Source organism: Myxocyprinus asiaticus, chromosome 50, assembly GCF_019703515.2.
Source record: "Myxocyprinus asiaticus isolate MX2 ecotype Aquarium Trade chromosome 50, UBuf_Myxa_2, whole genome shotgun sequence".
Taxonomy (NCBI): Eukaryota; Metazoa; Chordata; class Actinopteri; order Cypriniformes; family Catostomidae; genus Myxocyprinus; species Myxocyprinus asiaticus.
In genome coordinates this window covers 5,721,432-5,741,782 of record NC_059393.1, presented here as the reverse complement: position 1 = coordinate 5,741,782, position 20,351 = coordinate 5,721,432, and the positions used below count along the sequence as shown (strand labels likewise).

At 38.2% G+C, this 20,351-nt stretch overlaps 1 protein-coding gene across 4 annotated transcripts in view; it reads right to left on the bottom strand.

The window, feature by feature from the left end:
- Positions 1 to 20,351, bottom strand: part of LOC127438667 (E3 ubiquitin-protein ligase RNF123-like) — a 228,276-nt gene that overhangs the window by 38,123 nt on the left and 169,802 nt on the right. For 3 of the 4 annotated variants that reach the window (XM_051694399.1, XM_051694400.1, XM_051694401.1), the window contains one exon: positions 18,111 to 18,238. In XM_051694399.1, coding sequence (XP_051550359.1) covers positions 18,111 to 18,238 — 128 coding nt within the window. Of the gene's footprint in view, positions 1 to 2,165; positions 2,569 to 2,708; positions 2,782 to 18,110; positions 18,239 to 20,351 lie in introns of those variants that run through there. The other variant, XR_007896785.1, reaches the window with a different exon arrangement.

The following is a 20,351-nucleotide window of genomic DNA, read 5'->3' as shown; positions in this document are numbered from 1 at the left end:
CAGTCATTACAACTCCAGCTGTGCTCACCAAACCACTCATTGAGAGCAGGCAGCACAGAATAAGTAAGATGCCTTTCACACTTTTCATAAATGCATTCCTGCATTCAAAGACAGCTGGATGGCGCATAACAGAATGCACTTTTCACAGTTTCAAACTACTACAAACTTGACAGTCTTAAAACGTGACATTAATGGCATTAGACAATGTATCCCGCAAGTCGTGTGGACGACTTTTATGGTGCTTTTTGTCATATTTGGAGCTTGATAGCTCCAGTTCCCAAACTGAAAAAGAGCACTTTGGACATTCTGCAGTATATTTTCCGTTTTGCACAGAAGAAAGAAAACTCATATGGTTTTGGAACGAAATGAGGGTGCGCAAATGACAGAATTGTTATTTATGGGTGAACTATTCCTTTAAGGCTTCATTAAGGATCTGGCCTACACAAGTAAGTCCTTTGCCGATTCTCCAGCAGCCTCCTACTAACTGAAGTCCTTCAGAAGAGAACTGGGAATCTTTCCCACGCCATCTAGACATTAATTATTCCTTCGACTCACCCTAGAGGATCTGTGTCAAAACCCCTGAGCTAGATCAATTCTGCATCCCATCTAAATTTGTGGCTTTGTGATAGGAACATGGCTTAATGTTATTACATCCATTATCATTTCTGTAAAAATCTCCTTCAGAGCTACTATTATGAGACAGGGTTGTCTTACTACGCTGCTTTGAAGAAGCGCAAAGGGGCTGTGATATTTTGACCTTTCATTAGATACTGCACAATAAAAGTCATACAGGTTGGTCTGGACATTTCAAGATGGACATACCCTTTGAAGTGCTTATGTGGACCACCTACAGTCTGTCTTGCCTCATTAATCTATCTGTTCCTTGGACCTCTTTGGTATAAGTACCTTTTTTTTTTTTGACCCAGCACACTCAATCTGAACTGTCTCCAGGAGTAATTCATTATATATAGCTAGTGTAGCTTTGTTGGTGTACTTTGAATACCTTTTCTGTCCTTGATTTAGTGCATGAGAATCCTTGGTATTGAACTAAATCTATGTAGTAGTGGTTTTTTAAAGGAATAGTTATCCCAAAATCATCCTTTAGTCATCCTTGTGTCATTACAAACTCAAAAGAAAATTTCAAACAGAATAACCAAGCTACTTTTTTTCTCCATAAAATGAAAGTGGATGGGGATTAGGGCTTGTGGACTCCAGAAAGGACAAAAAGAACCATTAAAATAGTCCATGCGAGCTGTGCGCTATATCCCAAGTCTTCTAAAGCCAAACGATAGCTTTGTGTGAGGAACAAACTGAAATTGAAGTTGGTAATTGCTGCAAATCATCCCCAACGTACTGTAGCTCTAAAATGACATTAAATTCAAATAAATCACTTCATTATGATTTCAAACATTCGTGTATCGTCATCAACATCAAACCTGCCGCAATTCATCTTGACAAAGCATACTGGAATTAAACATAAGGATGAATGAGATTTGCGATTTAAAATGTTAAGTTGTAATTTGCTGAAAATCTTCTTTCACATCATAGCACTCAAATCTCAATCGAATTCATTCAATTAAAACATTTCAAGCATGTTGCATTCTAGACATGTAACTAATAAACTAATGACGTTTGGTGTCACTGACGTCAAACCAACATGCTTTGACGTGGCAAGTTTGAATTAAAATTGAATGCCACCATGAATAAGATTTGAGATTTAAAACCAAAATGTAAGTTGTAACTCCCTGAAAATCTTCTCTTACAGCGTATCTCTCAATTCTCAATCGAAATAGTTTCATTAAAACAATTTAAGCATGTCACGTTCGGTTTCGGAACATGCAACTGCACTGAAAAAAAACAACCTATATATTTTATCCCCCAAAAATGAGGCAGCAATTTGCACCAACTTTCTTTGAGTAAATTTTCTCAGTTTTAGCATGCAATATTAACTGTAGGTTAACAATATCAGGTAAAGTCTACCTAATATAACTTATATAGTTAATGCAATCTGCCTTTGTAAAACAGGCAAAATTCACTTTTAAATATTGGGTCAAATTAAACTGAAAAAACAGTAAGTACTTTTTCTTAACTAAGCCTATTCTTAACTAAATCTATTTCAATTACTCACAGAAAACAACACAAAAGCCATCGTTAATCATATTTATTGATCAACATGTGTACCAATGGGTTTACTAAACAAAAATCTTTCACAGTGAATCATCTTTGAATGTTTAAATGCACAAAGACAGACAGAAAGATTTCCATATCACACGGGTGTATAACAGCTAATTCTGTATTGAATTCACATGGGCTGCGCAACTTTCGCTCTGTTTACAGCTGTACACGAGAGCGCGAGCGCAATGCAGGTTCATCAGGGCTGCGCTGCTCCGGTGAGAGACCGGTGGTTGTTCTGTTCTGCTCTTGCGCTGCGGCCGGCAGATGTGCTGCATGGTTTGATCCCGATGGCTAGTTCATACTTGTATCCCAGTCCAACGGTGGCAGAACAATGAATTCTTCATTGTTGATATGAAACACATCCCTGAGCCTCAGTAAGATGCTGGCAACTTTCTGTGATTTGTTTTAACAGCAGGACCAACATGAGTAGAATGCATGGAAAAACAGAAATATTTTCAGATTCAGAATTCCATAACATGATAAACATGCATTAAAATAGTCATGTCTAAACAGAAATACGCTTTTCTACATACCTGCGACACAAAAGCATCTTGTCTGTCAATATTTATGGCTTCACTCGATTTTAATTCCAAAAGGCGGCAAAACCTGCAGTTGTCAGAAATACTCCGATTCAACACTTGCACCGCACGATAACGTAAAGCTTGGTCACACTTTAATTACAAAACAACAAATATAATGTTACTTTATCAGATTATATTAACCCACGATAAAGGATTTCATTCAGCCCTATGTAAATTGTTCCTGAGCTGGCAGCTGGACCTTATATGAATTTGTAAAGCCTTGCCACTCGGATAAAACCGATATAAAACGTGCATGAAATGTCAATTTCCTTTCAATTTGCCAAGTATAATATCAAAAACACAAAGAAAATAAAAAAATCAAATATGTCTCAAATATAACATTTATTCTGTCGATCCTGCTGGATGTCCGTTATTTCTGTCACCGGCCGAGCCTCTCATCGTGGATAACACATGTGCACATGCGTACGTGAATGAAATTTATTTTAATATATTTTATTTTTGGCTTTTGTATGTGGTGGTTTTTAATGAAATTATTAGAGGACATGTTGTGTTATTTCATCAAAGGAAATGTACAGCTTCTAATTAAATAAACAGTTTACTGTTAATTATTAAGTAAATCTACCTAAAATGAACAGGTAAACTGAAGATCTTATTTCCTTGGGTAAATTTTAACCAATGTGCAGGAATAGTAATTAACACCCCTACCCCTACCCCCCCCAACTGGTGTCATTAATGTCAAAATAAAATGTTTTGACGCAGCCAGTTTGAATTGGAATTCAACGCAAGCATTAACAAGATTCGAGATTTAAAACACAAATTGAAGTTATTTGCAGAAAAAACGTTTCTTACATCGTTTCTCTCAAATCTCAAACTAATTAGTTCAATTAAAACAATTCAAGCATGTTGCGTTTGGTTTCGAGACATGCAACTAATGAACTAATGGCAGCTGATGATGTTGTTGTCAAACCAACTTTCTTAGATGCACCGAGTTTTCACATAAGTGCTAATATGAATGAGAAATTTGTCATTTTTGGAGCTTTGCAGTAAAAATCACCACCCACTTTCATTGTATGGAAATAGCAGCGAGAAAATTCAGTGAAACGTAAAAAATGTCAAACAGGGTTTCACCACACAAGGGTGAGTAAATGCTGACAAAGTTTCATTTTGGGGTAAAAATACAGTATATTCACTGAGCAATACTTGATTTGCAAATGTTAATAAAGTTCTGAAATGTCTTCTTATTCAAGTCTGAACAGGATGAAATTAAGAGAACTAGTAGGTACAGTATTTAATGCATAATGAATGGGGTTCAGATTCAGAATTATGTTACTTTAAAATCACTTCATGCTTTATGTTTTCTAAGAAATTGCTTTCCAAGACCAGTGGAACAAAGTAAAAACAACACAAAAACATTATCAGCAAACAGGGCTCGGGAAACGATGCCAGCTTCAACCATGCTGACTTCTACTTAGTAAATTCCTGCATTGTACTTCACACACAATATGCTCCCGAATGAATAAATAATATGAGCACAGATCAGTGTTTTTCATATTTGGAACACCCTGCAGATTTGGACTTGCTATTCAGTGGAAACTCGGCCAAGTACATGAGTAAGAATAACGTATTAAAGAAAAGCAGTGGCACTTCTTAAATTTGACATTGCTGGCATGAGGGTGCCTAGCGGTTTATGATTTAATAGCAAAACATCTGATATTGGCAGCAGCAAGAAATAATGAAGTGTTGGACATATTTCCACATACTAATTAAGGTAGTTCAGGCAGCACCTGCCCTTCGTTTGCAGTCTTGTAATGAATCAATGACAAAAAAATACCATGGAAGACATATATTTATATATATATAAAATAAATGAGTGTGAGAGACTGGCAGAGAGGAAGAGGTGAGGAAAACGACGTGTGAGAAAGCATGAGAAAGTTGTTTATTCATAGGCTGTGTTCAGAATGGAATACTACCATACTTGATTAATGCATTCTGCACAGTGTACACAGTGTACTGCCTACTATTTCTTTTCCTATGTCCTCAAATTTCACTTTCCATCCACTTAGTTAAGTTACTTAGTTAGCTAGTTAGTAAAAAGTGTTGGGTAGATTATTTCTGAAATGTAATCTATTACTGATTACAAATTACAAAATTGTAATTGCAATTGGTACTACAATTGTAATTAGTACCATAAACTTTTAGATTACACTTTTTAGGTAATCTAAACTTTTTTTACTTTTTTTTTTTTTTTTTTAACTTAATGCATGTATAGATAAATCTATTTTTAATTGTTTCAACACCAAATTACACTCCTTTCAGAAAACATTGGTAAAATTTGATTTTTTTCAGTCCATGTCAGACGCTTTAACTTTTTGGTGGGAAAACAAAAACACAAACATCCTTAAGTATTAGCAATGGCACAGTAAACACTGCATACGTCTAGAATAGTAGAAGTATTATGGTAGTATGCAATTATGAAGATTGCCATTGTGTTTCTCTTTTTAGTCTAAACCCTTGAAGGAGAAACAAATGTGCAATCTAATGGCATATGATTGCAGCTTTCTGAAAGCAAGTCCTGCGGCTACAAGTGTCCCTGTTCACATGGGCTAACCATGTTATGCTGCTCAGCTGGGTTCAGATGTTGGTGGCGCCTTCATGAGTCCCCTGGGTCTTTGAGCCACAGGTTGAAAAAGACCCAAGGATGATTCCCAACCAATCTGATCTCGGGAATGGAGTCTGATACCCCTGACCCACTTTAGTGGTGGAAAAACACGGGGGGGGGCGGGGTTGGGGGTCTGAGACAGGAGAGAAAGACATGAACTGACACCGGATGTGGTGTCCATGGCGACCCTCCATCTCCATGACTACAAGAGAGACCTGCTTCTTCCTTGTAAGCCTGGAGATTCACACCACGCTGTCCCCCAAAGCATAAATGGGCCTCACAGTTTGAAGAAAATGGGATTTCAACGAAGAGTTTTCCATGATAAAGACCAAGAGATAAAGACATTGTTCACAAGACCTACCTGCATGTGGCTGTCTTTTTTACCACTTCCCTAGTACTGACCTGGCGACTTTTTTCTATATAACGGAACTGAAAGGGAATGGGGCTGTCAAGCTCAATAAATGACAAAAAAGTACCATGAAAGTATCAGAAAAGTAATCCATTATGACGTGTGCACTACATTCCAACTCTTCTAAAGCCATGCAATAGCTCTGTGTGACAAACAGACTAAAAAGTCGTTTTTCACTGAAAATCTTCTCCTCAACAACCCCTTGGTTGTAGCTGTCAAAACAAATATGATGTCATTGATGTCCATGATGATTGGTCACAAGAAAATGTGAGAACCAATGGCTTTTTGCATTAATGGCTTCAAAGTTTGTTTTCCATATTACTTTTGTGGTCCGTTTTACAGCTCGGAGTAGGGAAAGGTTATTGGTAAGGCTGCCGAATCAATTCAGTGGGATAATTATGTTGCATCATAACTCAATAAATCATGCCCCCTGACTGCACAGAAATTCAATAATATGGAATTTTCCTACCAACGGAGCAATTCAAGCATTAAGTTTTACCTTCATGTTTGTGCTATTTGCAGTCTGCAGGGGGCAGTAATCACAGCTCCAGCTGCACAGGTATTGTGCAGCTGCGCAGGCAACAAACAGACAGCTGTTCAATAAAATGTGCAGCTGTCTAGAGATATATTTTTTAAGGTTTAAAACTATATTCAGCTTGACACAGCATCTCAAAAATACAACATTTATGGCCAAAGATGATGAAAGGCAGTTAAATGCGATGCAGCCCTAATGATACTGCATGCTCCAAAAGTGTCCATCTGAAGCATGTGCACAGACAGAACGCAAATAACACATCCTCTTAGAAAAGACAAAGTCTACAGACCACAAAATTGCAGGACTCAACTGCAAATTAAATTGATCGCAGTGGACTGTAGATGTGATATGCTCAATATGAAAATGCAATATGAAAATAAAATATGCTGACTTCTAAAGATTTTTTTTTTATTTATTTTTTTTTTATAATCGGTAACACTTCACAATAAGGTTCTATTCCTTAACATTAGTTAATGCATTAGGTATCATGAACTAACAATGAACAATATATTTATTACATAATTAATCATCTTTGTTAATGTTAGTTAATAAAAATAGAATTGTTCATTGTTAGTTCATAGTGCATTATCCAATGTTAACTAATACAACTTTTTATTTTAAAACTGTATTAGTATATGTTGGAGTTAACATTAACTAAGATTAATAAATGCTTAATAAGTATTGTTCATTGTTAGTTCATGTTAACTACTGTTAACTAATGTTAACAAATGGAACCTTATTGTAAAGTGTTACCATATAATCAATGTATTATTCGTCTGCCACAATTTTCATTATATATATATATAATTTTTCTAATTAATTTGATTGTTACATGTTAAATTATCGTTATTATCAATGTTCTGGGGCCTGTTTTAAATGTATATATATATATATTAGTGCTGTCGAAGTTAACGCGTTAATAATTTTTTTAACGCCGTTAACGCGTAATATTACCCTTTGAATAAACCGTAGTTCATGAGAAGCAAGTAAATTCTTGCAAACGCTGCTAATGTCACATGCATTGACCATCGGGAAAACATATGGTGGGAGACATTATGCTGATACCTGTGCCAAGCATTTAATCAATGTTGCACAGCTGTAGAACATGCCCGCAAAGCACAGATAGAGCTCAGAACTTTGTAACATGATTGCAGTGGCAAGACAGCTGCAATTTGAACACCTGCTTTGCAATGCGAGGCGCGGTACGAAAGTTGCGAGGCGCGATGCGAGCGCGAGGCGAAAGTTGAGCAATTAATCATGACCGTAATAAGTCATATTTCTACCATTGGAGCAACTCAAGTAATCTTGGACTAATGGACAAATTAAATTGCTAAATGGATGCTGTAGATTGTAGGCCAATGGTAGACTTATGTTCAATAATATGGAAATAAACAATAGATTGAATTCTAAAGCCAATTTTTTAATTGTCTTAATGCTTTACTCGTCTGCCACAATAATGTAATGCATTATAATTATCGGAATATTTTTTTATAATAGCAATAATTTATTTATAATTATTTAAATATAACTATTTCTAATTATTATTATTTAATTTAATTATTCATCTTGCGAATCTCCACTCTCTCCCTAACAAAACGGACGAACTACATCTCCTCACCTGCACAAACAAGGACTTTTCAACCTCTGCTGCCTTGTGCTTCACAGAAACCTGGCTGAGTGAATCCATTCCGGACAGTGCGTTACATCTGCCGGGCTTTCAGCTGTTCAGAGCGGATCACATCGCGGAGTTAACGGGGAAAACGAGAGGCAGTGGAACATGCTTTGACATTAATGAAAGTTGGTGTACAGATGTAACAACGTTAAAGAGGATGTGCTGTCCTAATTTGGAAGCGCTCTTTATTAACTGTAAGCCTTTCTACTTGCCACGGGAGTTTTCCTCGTTTATTCTGGTGAGTGTGTATATCGCACCAAATATCCCAGCTATACTCCAGAATAAATTACACCAACTCTCTGTTCCCATGTTTGAATGCAGTGCTGCAACAGCTGGCTGATCAAAATCACAGACATGGAACAACAATACCCGGACTCAGTTATTATTATTCTTGGGGATTTTAACAAAGCAAATCTCACACATGAACTGCCCAAATACAAACAGCACATTACATGCCCCACCAGAGACAGGAACATACTGGATCATTGCTACATAACAATAAAGGATGCATATCGCTCTGTCCCTAGAGCAGCTTTGGGACTCTCTGATCACTGTCTGGTTCATCTTCTTCCAACCTACAGGCAGAAATTAAAATCAACCAAGCCAGTAGTAAGGACAGTAAAGAGATGGACTAATGAAGCAGAGCGGGAACTACAAGCCTGCTTCGATTGCATGGATTGGAGTGTTTTTGAGGCTGCAGCCACAGACCTGGACGAGCTCACAGATACTGTTACATCATATATCAGTTTCTGTAAGGATATGTGCATTCCTACTAGGACATATTTAAAGTTCAACAACGACAAACCGTGGTTTACAGCAGAGCTCAGGCAGCTTCATAAGGCCAAAGAGGATGTTTACAGGGGTGGGGATAAAGTCTTGTACAATCAGGCCAGGAACACACTGAACAAGGAAATCAGAGTGGCTAAAAGAAGATACTCTGAGAAGCTGAAAAACAAATTTAGACCCTGCATCAGTGTGGAGTGGCATGAAACAACTCACAAATTACAGGACTCCTACCCCCAACCCTGTGGTGGACCAACAACTAGCTGATGACCTGAATGTGTTCTACTGCAGATTTGAAAGGCCCAATCTCACACCCCACACCCACTCTGACCTTCACTTCACACAAACACCAAAACCTCCTGCAACCCCCCTCCTCCCCCCTCCTGCTACTCAACCTGCACTTAAGATCTCTGAAGATGATGTGAGCTGCATCTTTTGGAAACAAAAGACGAGGAAAGCTTCAGGCCCAGATGGCGTCTCACCAGCGTGTCTTCGATCCTGTGCTAACTAGCTTGCCCCCATCTTCACACAGATCTTCAATAAATCACTGGAGCAGTGTGAAGTCCCATGCTGCTTCAAACGCTCAATCATTATTCCTGTCCCAAAGAAACCAAAAATCACAGGACTTAATGACTACAGACCTGTCACCCTGACGTCTGTGGTCATGAAATCATTTGAGAGACTGGTGTTGGCCCACCTGAAGAACATCACTGGACCCTTTCTAGATCCCCTTCAATTTGCTTATCGAGCAAACAGGTCTGTGGATGATGCAGTCAACATGGGATTGCATCATATCCTGCAACATCTGGACAGACCAGGGACATATGCAAGGATCCTTTTTGTGGACTTCAGTTCAGCTTTCAACACCATCATCCCAGCTATACTCCAGAATAAATTACACCAACTCTCTGTTCCCATGTCTATCTGTCAGTGGATTATCAGCTTTCTGATGGACAGGCAGCAGCTTGTGAGACAGGGGAAACTCACTTCCAGCATCTGTACAATCAGCACTGGTGCCCCCCAGGGATGTGTGCTCTCCCCACTACTCTTCTCCCTCTACAGCAACAACTGCTTCTCCAAGCACCCCTCTGTCAAGCTCCTGAAGTTTGCAGACGACACCACTGTCATCGGCCTCATCCGAGATGATGATGAGTCTGCATACCGAAGGGAGTTTGAACAGCTGGCAATCTGGTGCAGTCAAAACAACCTTGAGCTGAACACGCTCAAAACGGTGGAGATGACTGTGGACTTTAGGAGGAACACCCCAACACTGACACCCCTCACCATTCTAAACAGCCAGCACTGTGGCAGCAGTGGAGTCATTCAGGTTCCTGGGCACTACCATCTCACAGGACCTGAAGTGGGAGACCCACATTGACTCCATTGTGAAAAAGGCCCAGCAGAGGTTGTATTTCCTTCGCCAGCTGAGGAAATTCAACCTGCCACAGGCGCTGCTGATACAGTTCTACTCAGCGGTCACTGAGTCTGTCCTCTGCACTTCAGTAACTGTCTGGTTTGGTTCAGCTACGAAATCAGAAATCAGAAGACTACAAAGGACAATTCGGACTGCTGAGAGGATTATTGGTTGCCCCCTGCCCCCTTCAAGAACTATACACTTCCAGAGCGAGGAAAAAGGCTGGAAAAATCACTCTGGACCCACTCACCCTGCCCACTACCTTTTTGAACTGTTGCCTTCTGGCCGATGCTTCAGAGCTCTGAGCACCAGAACCGTCAGGCAAGGAACAGTTTTTTCCCTCAGACTATCCATCTCATGAACAGTTAAAACTGCCCCTTTGAGCAATAATTAATGTGCGATACACAGCTTAGTCTTTTTTTATATTTATCCAACACATCTAACCTCTTCTGCCATTTCATTCCTCTGGGAGAAAAAAAAAAAACATTTGCACTGTACATAACAGATTTGTATTTGCACTGTACATAACAGATAACAGATTGTATTAGATTGCACTACGTATGTGTATGTGTGTATGTATGTATGTGTGTGTCTGTGTGTGTATGTATGTATGTATGTGTATAACTATTTTTTATTTTTTATTATTATCTATGTCTTGCTGCTTTTTTTGTATTGTTTTTGTTTTGTTGTACACTGGAAGCTCCTGTCACCAAGACAAATTCCTTGTATGTGTAAGCATACTTGGCAATAAAGCTGATTCTGATTCTGATGTGAAGCTGTACTGTTGCGCTCTGAAGCCAAAGAGTTTTTGAGTTTAATGAAAAGATATTCCTCTGTTGGAATCACCATCTCCCGCTTCCTCATTCCCTGAACATCAAAAGACCTGTCTGTTACACTGGAGGCAGCGATGACCATGTCCAAGCTCATGTTGGTCAAGATGGGGCTGTTATTCACAGTTCGAGAGGTCCCGCAAGCCTCCACGGGGTTCTCCCCTTTTTACTTATTGAGGGAAAATTGGGAGGAGGGACCTTCAATCAGCAAAAAATTAATTAAATATGTTCTTGACCTGAGAGCAAAACGCCACACATTGGGGCAACTTTCACAGGAGAATTTGCTACAGGCTCAAGAACATCAGTCCCGGCTGTATAACAGGGAGCTCAGCTACGGGAATTTACACAGGGAGACAAAGTCCTTGTATTACTACACACATCAAGCTCTAAATTACTTGCAAAGTGGCAAGCAGCCATTGAGGTCACACGGCGAGTCAGGGAAGTCGATTATGAGGTTAAACGAATGGATAGGGGTGGAGCACGCCAAATTTACCACCTCAACCTCTTAAAACCGTGGAGGGAGGTGGTCCCCGTGGCTTTGGTAACGGTGGTTCCAGAGAGGGAGAAGCTCGGGCCAGAGGTGAACTTAAAAACCAGTTGGGGCATCCCGGTCACTTGCGGAGACCACCTCTCACCGTTGCAAGTCCGGGTTGCAAAGAGAATTCTCGGATGTGTTCTCACTCCTTCCCAGTTGTACGAACCTCATAAAACACCATATCGAAACAACCACAGCGGTGGTGGTACACAGTTGTCCCTACCAATTACCCAAGCACAAAAAAAAGTGGTTTGGGAAGAATTAAAGGCCATGCTCGATATGGGGGTAATAGAAGAATCCCACAGTGACTAGGCCAGCCCGGTGGTGCTGGTTCCGAAGAGCAAAGGCTCGGTCCAGTTCTGGGTGGATTATAGAAAGGTCAACACGGTGTCTAAATTTGACGCGTATCCAATGCCTCGTATTGACGAACTGCTCGAACGGTTGGGATTTAATGAAGGGTTATTGGCAGATTCCCTTAACACCAATGTCCCGTGAGAAAACAGCCTTCTTCACACCGTTTGGCTTACACCAATTGGTGACCCTTCCATTCGGTTTGTTTGGGGCCCCGGCTACATTTCAGTGCTTATGGACCGAGTCCTCAGACCGCACTCTGCGTACGCCACTGCCTATCTGGATGAAATCATTATATACAGTAATGACTGGCAGCAGCACATGCAGCATCTGAGGCCGGTTCTGAGGTTGCTGCAACAGGCAGGACTCACGACAAACTCAGAGAAGTGCGCAATAGGACACTATATATATATATATATATATATATATATATATATATATATATATATATATATATATATATAAACTGTTTTCAGGACACTTTATGTAAAGATAATTTTGTAAAAATCCAAATAACTTTACAGATCTTTATTGTAAAGGGTTTAAACAATGTTTTCCATGCTTGTTCAATGAACCATAAACGATGAATGAACATGCACCTGTGGAACGGTTGTTAAGACACTAACAGCTTACAGACGGTAGGCAATTAATGTCACAGTTATACAAATTTAGGACACTAAAGTGGCCTTTCTACTGACTCTGAAAAACACCAAAAGAAAGATGCCCAGGGTCCCTGCTCATCTGTGTGAACGTGCCTTAGGCATGCTGCATGGAGGCATGAGGACTGCAGATGTGGCCCGGGCAATAAATTGCAATGTCCATACTGTGAGACGCCTAATACAGCACTACAGGGAGACAAGAAGGACAGCTAATCGTCCTCGCAGTGGCATACCACGTGTAACAACACCTGCACAGGATCGATACATCTGAATATCACACCTGCGGGACAGGTACATAATGGCAACAACAACTGCCCGAGTTACACCAGGAATGCACAATCCCTCCATCAGTGCTCAGACTGTCCGCAATAGGCTGAGAGAGGCTGGACTGAGGGCTTGTAGGCCTGTTGTAAGGCAGGTCCTTACCAGACATCACCGGCAACAACATCGCCTATGGGCACAAACCCACCTTCGCTGGACCAGACAGGACTGGCAAAAAGTGCTCTTCACTGGCGAGTTGCGGTTTTGTCTCAGCAGGGGTGATGGTCGGATTCGCGTTTATCGTCGAAGGAATGAGCGTTACACCGAGGCCTGTGCTCTGGAGTGGGATCGATTTGGAGGTGGAGGTCTATTTCATCAAATATTTATATAGAAGGTCATTTGGGTTTGGAATATCTTTAGGGTGAGTAACTTATGACAGAATTTTCCTCTTTGGCTGAACTGCTCCTTTAAGGTTGACTTTAAGAAGGCATACTTCCAGTTACAACATTTATTCAAGTGCACTTCACACTACTGGATCTTTTGGAGGCTAAAAATGATTGTAAAGTGCCTATATCTTTGGTTTTATAGAGTATCAAAAAGGCTTTCCCTACAAACAGAGAGTAAACAAACTCTAGGTGTTGTGTTTGCATACCCAAAGACCCTGCTGTCATGCCTGGCTCTCTCTCTAAGTGAAGCAGTTTAGAATTGTGGTCATTTTGTGGATGGAAATGCATCCACTCAGTGTAAATAATTTATCAAGGATTTTTACAGTACAGTGGTGGTAGACTGGGGTGGATGGTCTATACAGTTAAAAGAGTAGGCTTAAGCTTCAGTGATGATGAGATCGATTGCTACTGCAATGCAGTCAGAAAAGGATTTTTCTGATGTCAGGGGCAAAGCTTCTTCAATTCAGATTATTCAAAAAATTACATTACAAAAGGGAGATATGGCTCTAAAATCTGTTTGGATGTGTCTTGTTTGAAGGCCTGGAAAATAGCCGATATACGGACACTTGTGATCAAACATTAATTGAATTCTATATACCCCAAGTTGCTAGCTTACTACCGTAGACAGACTAATGTTAGGCTACTGAAATATAATACTTGAAAAACTGTTCATTGTGCTTGCTATTATTAGTAAACAGTGTTGGGCAAATAACTGTTATGTGGCACTGACTACAAATTACTCAACTAAAACTGTAATCAGCAACATAATATATTGGATTACACTTTTTAGGTAATCTAAATTTTTTATTACATTACTTTTGGATGACTTATTATCTGTTACTTTTGGGTTACTTTTGCATATTTATGAAAAACTTATTTTAAGTATATTAACTACCAGTTTAGACCTCATTTCATAACACATTAGTAAACATGAGATCAATACCAAAACTTTGCTGTTTGTCAGTTCCTGAGTCCCATCACCCCACCCCCTTCTGTGATTATTTGAAAGTCTAGACTAACAGGTAATGTTGGCTAATCAATATATAATCATGTAATCCACAAAAGTAACTGTATTCCGATTACACACATAAAAAAGTAATCATATTAAAAGTATTTGATTTTTGTAATCTAATTTACCAATCCAGATTATATGTATTTCATTAATATCCAACTTTCGTAAACACTCATTGAACATTCGTGTCTTCTAAAATGTTGTTGCAACTGTTTGAAAATGGGATAAAAGCAATAAGCGACTCAAAGATGTGCTTTACAGTTGGATATTGCTATAATAAATCATAATATTATTATTTTTTTTTTTTCAAGGGATTGTGTCAAATTTAGTGCAGTATAGACACTTCTTTTAAACCTATTTTACACTTTTTGCCAGTTACACAAAATTACACTGAATCATGTTTCAAACCCTGTCTCCTGCATGAGCAACACAATTTAATGAAATCAAAATTAGCCTTTTGTGGCTTTAAGTCCATGGTCCCTATTTTAAGAGCACTAGCGCCAAATGCAGTGTTATGCAATAAGTAATAAGCGCAGAGCCAATAGGTATGGTTTGGCAAAAATGCACACAAAACGCTAATGAGCTGGGTCAAGTGCAATTTAATTCTGAGGTTCTTTTTCTGCAGCATATGCATCCTATTATATAGTCCATTCCCTGTCAAGCACCAGCGATATAAACAAAGACAGCACATTTATAAGAAGCTGGTAGTGTAAATGGACTGTATATAATGAATCAGAAGGATAGAAGTATGGACTTGCATTCTTTTGTGCATTAAATGTGTCCTTGTTGAATGTCAGGCATATTTCTATGGCAGTGACACAATCCTTTTATATGCATGGAAAATGTGGTTCTCATCAGAATTTGTATGTACGCTCCCTTAAACTGTAGACAATGCAAGCATTATTAATAACTTTCACCTACTGACACACAAATCATGTCTAGTATTAACAGAGATTGTATTGGCATTCACTGATTTTGATTTTTAAAAATTACATTCATTTATTGAAACATGAAAAATAAAAAATCCCGCACACTATCTTAGCTTGCAAAGAGTATTACAAAATGTCATTATGGCAACGTTTCGGTCACACGACCTTCGTCAGGCATTTACAAACACAGAGTGCAATAGCACCAAACTTAAAATACGTCATAACCAATCAGCGCATCTGATGACCGTGATGTAACATAACCAATGACAATCAATTAAATAAAGGACCTCTATAAATTATAAATACAGAAAAGGGAAACATATATATCACATATATACACAAGCACATATACATATAATAAACAACAACTGAAAGACCCATGACATTATATAAACATCATTTTCTTTCTTTTTTATATAGAAAAACTAATTATACATACAGTATATCTACAGCATCACATTAAACAAGACTTCATCATTAAGTCCCATTGGTGATAAGGTTTTAAGTGTGTAGATCCAATAAATCTCACGTCTCTGAAAAATCAATTCAATGTTGCCTCCTCTTGGTGGCGTCTTAACACGGGACGGCAATGGGATTGATTTTTGCCCCTAATTATGCTAATTTGTTTGTGTGGTTTTTTTTAGCATTGTTATGTGTTTAACAGCGATGTTAATCCTTTTCTTTCATTCATCTTGAAATGGTATAGATACATTGATGATTGTATTTTTGTGGGGGATCTTAGCAATGTTCATGATTTTGTAAAACTTCTAGATGAAAAAGGGTCTTCCTAAAAGTCAGTTTTATTGATTGAGGAGGATGTGTCACTCTGATTCAGATTTAACCAAGAAGTCTGAGATAATGAAATATACATTTCTTCAGTGGGGTTACCCACTTGATTGGATTGAAGAAGCGTTTAGGACGGCTCTTCATAAAACATGCTCTGATTTACTTAAAACAAATACAAAGAAAAAAATAACCTTTTTTCAGAATAAAGTCTTAATGTCTTAAAGCCTAAATGTGGTCAACTTTTAAAAGACGGATAGACGGGCTCCGACGTGAAATCATCACTTCAGGTCAGGCATTTAACATCGTGCTCAGGTTTAGGCTATACATGAATACATGGGAATCACGTGTATTGTGTGATACATTAACACAGGCATTTCAAGAAGTGGGAAGTGTATATGATGTTGTATCTTAATGTTACATTTGATAAGTCCCAGATGTGGACAAATTAACAGAGACCACAAACGGAGATAAGACCATGGCCATCCGATCTGAAATCACAACGTGCACATTTTCATTAATAGAAATATTGGCTGCACAGATTCATAAATTCTTTGAAATTTTGGATATGTTTATTTCAAATGTCGCTTTATCCTTGTGCCTGTTGGATAATCAGTCATACGAATATTTTTTTAGATTATTCGATGAATCCTTTATTCGTTTTGAAGTCATTATTCGTGCCTTTCCGAATAAGGTATTCGGCTTCAGGCACATCCCTAATACACAAAATATACTCGATTTAAAATGTACAGTCTCTTCCATGAAAACAGACCAATAATACTGGCTTTCATTTTGTCCAATCAAATGCTTTCTATGAATGAATAAGAAAGTCCCACCACCCAATTCAATGTGCAATCAACTAGCAAGCAGCAAATCATGGTTCATGGCTGTGATACTAAAGCCTATTTGCTATAAAAAAGCAAACAATCGATATGTCTCACCCACACTTCCAGTTTCAATAAGAACAACATCAGCACAGGATGTTGTCAAGCAATTTAATGGGATCTTCAATGTGTCTGGAACACTTATGCTAACCGCTAGGCAATAGCTCCAACAACTGTGTCTCAATTACAGATGACATGCATTGGTAATGAAAGATTTCTGCTGAGATTAGGAGATTAGTGGTGGTTATCTGCCTGTCTCATCTAAATAGAATCTGTAGAAACACATTAAAATAGATCTGTGAATACTTTTCACACCAGCCAAACTGGAACTGGAAACGGAATTATGCAAATGTGTTTATATCTATCTCGATTTCAGCAGCTAACTTAGAGGTCAAACTATATCAAATTATAATAATCATAGAATGGATTTAATATCAGTGCTTGAAATAGAAGCAGGGTGATATGTGATGGCTATTTTAAGAGCACACGATCACGTTCACATCACTGAATATGGACGGCTATTCTAAGAAGGAAGGAGTATATTTAGACTGTAAAACATAGCATATCGACTCTGTGACAAATGTACTGTAAATGTAATACCACAATGATTATGCAGAAGTTAGATACAGTTGTATAACATCACAGAGAAAGAGTCAGCATAATAGAGCATGTGTGTCCCTGCCTTCACATGCTGTTTGGACAATAGCAAGTTGAAAAGTTAACGAACGTTAACGTCATCATATTCATGTGCTGTCTGATCTGTGAATAAGCCTATTGTGACATTCAGTTTTTTAAATGGCTGTACTTGGATTTGTCTCATTGCAGATAAACACATGTAAAACAGATATGGAAGCACTTAAGCCAAAATGCTGCAGTAAAAATCTATTTCAATCATGTTTCATGTTATTTGTGCTATTGCTGACTTTGGATCATATTAATTAACCTAGTCTATTAGATGAAGTGTTATGTCTTAATATATGTTTGTTTTAGGCAACAATTACTGTACAATAGGAATATCAAAGATTGCATTGGCTATAAGAGCAAGTAGGCTGCTTTTGGTCACGATTTAACAATTTCTGAATGATCACCAGTGGGGCGTGGCTTCCCATGTCGGAAATTGGTGTTCAAATTGGTGTCTTCGGATTACGTTAACATTCATGTGCAATTTCCCAGAGGGAAACTCGTATTTTCTGAGAGAATCCTGGAGCGATGCGTTTAGTCAGAGGCTTACATGTGTGAAGAGAGAAGTGTTTGCGATCAGCGCCGGTTGCTCCGCCCTCCCCCTCTCCGAGCAGGTACTGGATGGACCGAAGCTGGAAACAAGGATCCGACAACAGCACCGAAGAAGCCCGTAAGATCCTGAAAGATAAACCAATGGTGATGTTTAGAGCTGATGACTTGTTTTGTCCATAGATCTGCAGCACGCTAATTGTAAAACAGCCTCCTAACCAAGTGCGATATGAGTTTCAAGGGTCCGAGGATTTTTCTGTCTTGACTGGCTATGTTTATAAGCAACACAATTAATAATCTGACTGATGGTTTAATCAGAATGCAAATCCTTCATGTAAACATCTCAAACGATCGGATTGAGCTCGATCTGAATGACATTTCTATTCGATTGAAAGGTGTAGATTGTACAAACTTCTTTAAATAGAAGAATTTAACCATGCAAACCTTTAAATAAGACTACTGTCTCAATCGGATTCAAAATGACCTTGCAGTTAACAGTGCTTTTCTAAATTCCATATTGGATGGGGTTACACTGTAGGCTATATTCTGCAGGGCTTATATGTTCTTTCATGACATCACATGAAGCAAAAAAAAAAAAGAATGTTGTGTCATTCTAAAATTATGTTTCCATTCCACATCTGTAAACTCCTTAAGGACATCTCTTCTCCCACCAATTTTTACTTCACACTCTCATCCAGATATGCCTGGTTATTGAAAGAGAAATGGGCATATGAGCTAATATGGTTAAATAGGACAGGGTGTTGGGATACTGCCTCTAATTCCCTTTCTGTAACAAATAAAGTGAGTTACATAAGAAGCCAGCTTTTTTTTACATAATTTCCACTGTCAACAAAGAAAAAATGGCAATTACCGACATTGGTGCCATGTTCACCGCTCGAGATTGCTTTCGTCGCTTCTTCAGAACATGATGACTGTTCTGAAGTTTTGTTCAGAATACATGGCAAGGCAAGGCAAGTTTATTTATATAGCACATTTCATATACAATGGCAATTCAAAGTGCTTTACATAAAAAAAAAATATATCTTTTTTTAATAAATAATATACAAGATATATAATATATATATATATATATATATATATATATATATATATATATATATATATACACACACACACACAGCTCTGGAAAAAATTAAGAGACCACTGCAAAATTATCAGTTTCTCTGGATTTACTATTTATAGATATGTGTTTGAGTAAAATTAACATTTTTGTTTTATTCTATAAATTACTGACAACATTTGGGGAACTATATGCAGGTAGGGAGTGATCTTTTCTTTACATCATAATCATTGACTTGTGAAAATAAAATCAGGCCTATGGGGTGTTACGCAGTTAACCCATTTTTTCCCAGTGTGAAGCAAACTGTTCCAGTTTATGATCGACAAATGCTGTTATCTTCTCCATTTTGTAAATGTCCATTGTGATTTCCATCCATGAATTTAGAGTTGGGCTCTCCTGTGACAACCATTTCCTGGTAAGAATCTTTTTGCTAACCACCAGCAGTATATTCGTGAAATATTTATCTCTTTTCACCCATTCTTGAGGTATATATCCAGGGTATATGGTTTTACTTTCTAGGGATATTACACATTTAAAAATGTCTTGTAGGGCACTATGTATCCCTCTCTAAAAGTCTTTGATAATGGGGCAATCCCAAAAGATGTGGTAGTGGTTTACATTTTGGTTTCCGCAGTTTCTCCAGCAAACAGGAAGGTTACTATCATAATGGGATTTCTGAGAGGGTGTAATAAAATACCTTATCAGGTTTTTCCAACCAAACTCACTCCATTTCTGTGAACTGATGCACTTCCACTTATACCTCCATATTGCTATCCATTCTTCCTCAGATATAATCATCCCTCCTTCATTTTCCTATTTTGTTTTAATGTAAGAGGTCGAATGTGTTTTAAGATTTAACAGACTTTTATTTATGCATGAAATGATTCTACTACCAATATCTGAGTTATATGCTTTTCTAAACAGTTCTATCATATATGTATTTGCCTTGGTCACATTTTTTCACCTTCATATTAACATAATGTTGCATCTGCAGATATCGATAAGAGTCTTGTTTTTATAGTGAGTGTTTCTCTTTAAGCGTTTCAAAACTGGGCAGTGTCCCTTCTTTCATTATAATGCATAGAACTGGTATTCCTTTAGCTGTCCAATCCTTAAATCTAGTGTCTAATTTATTCGGTGTAAAATTATATGCACATCATT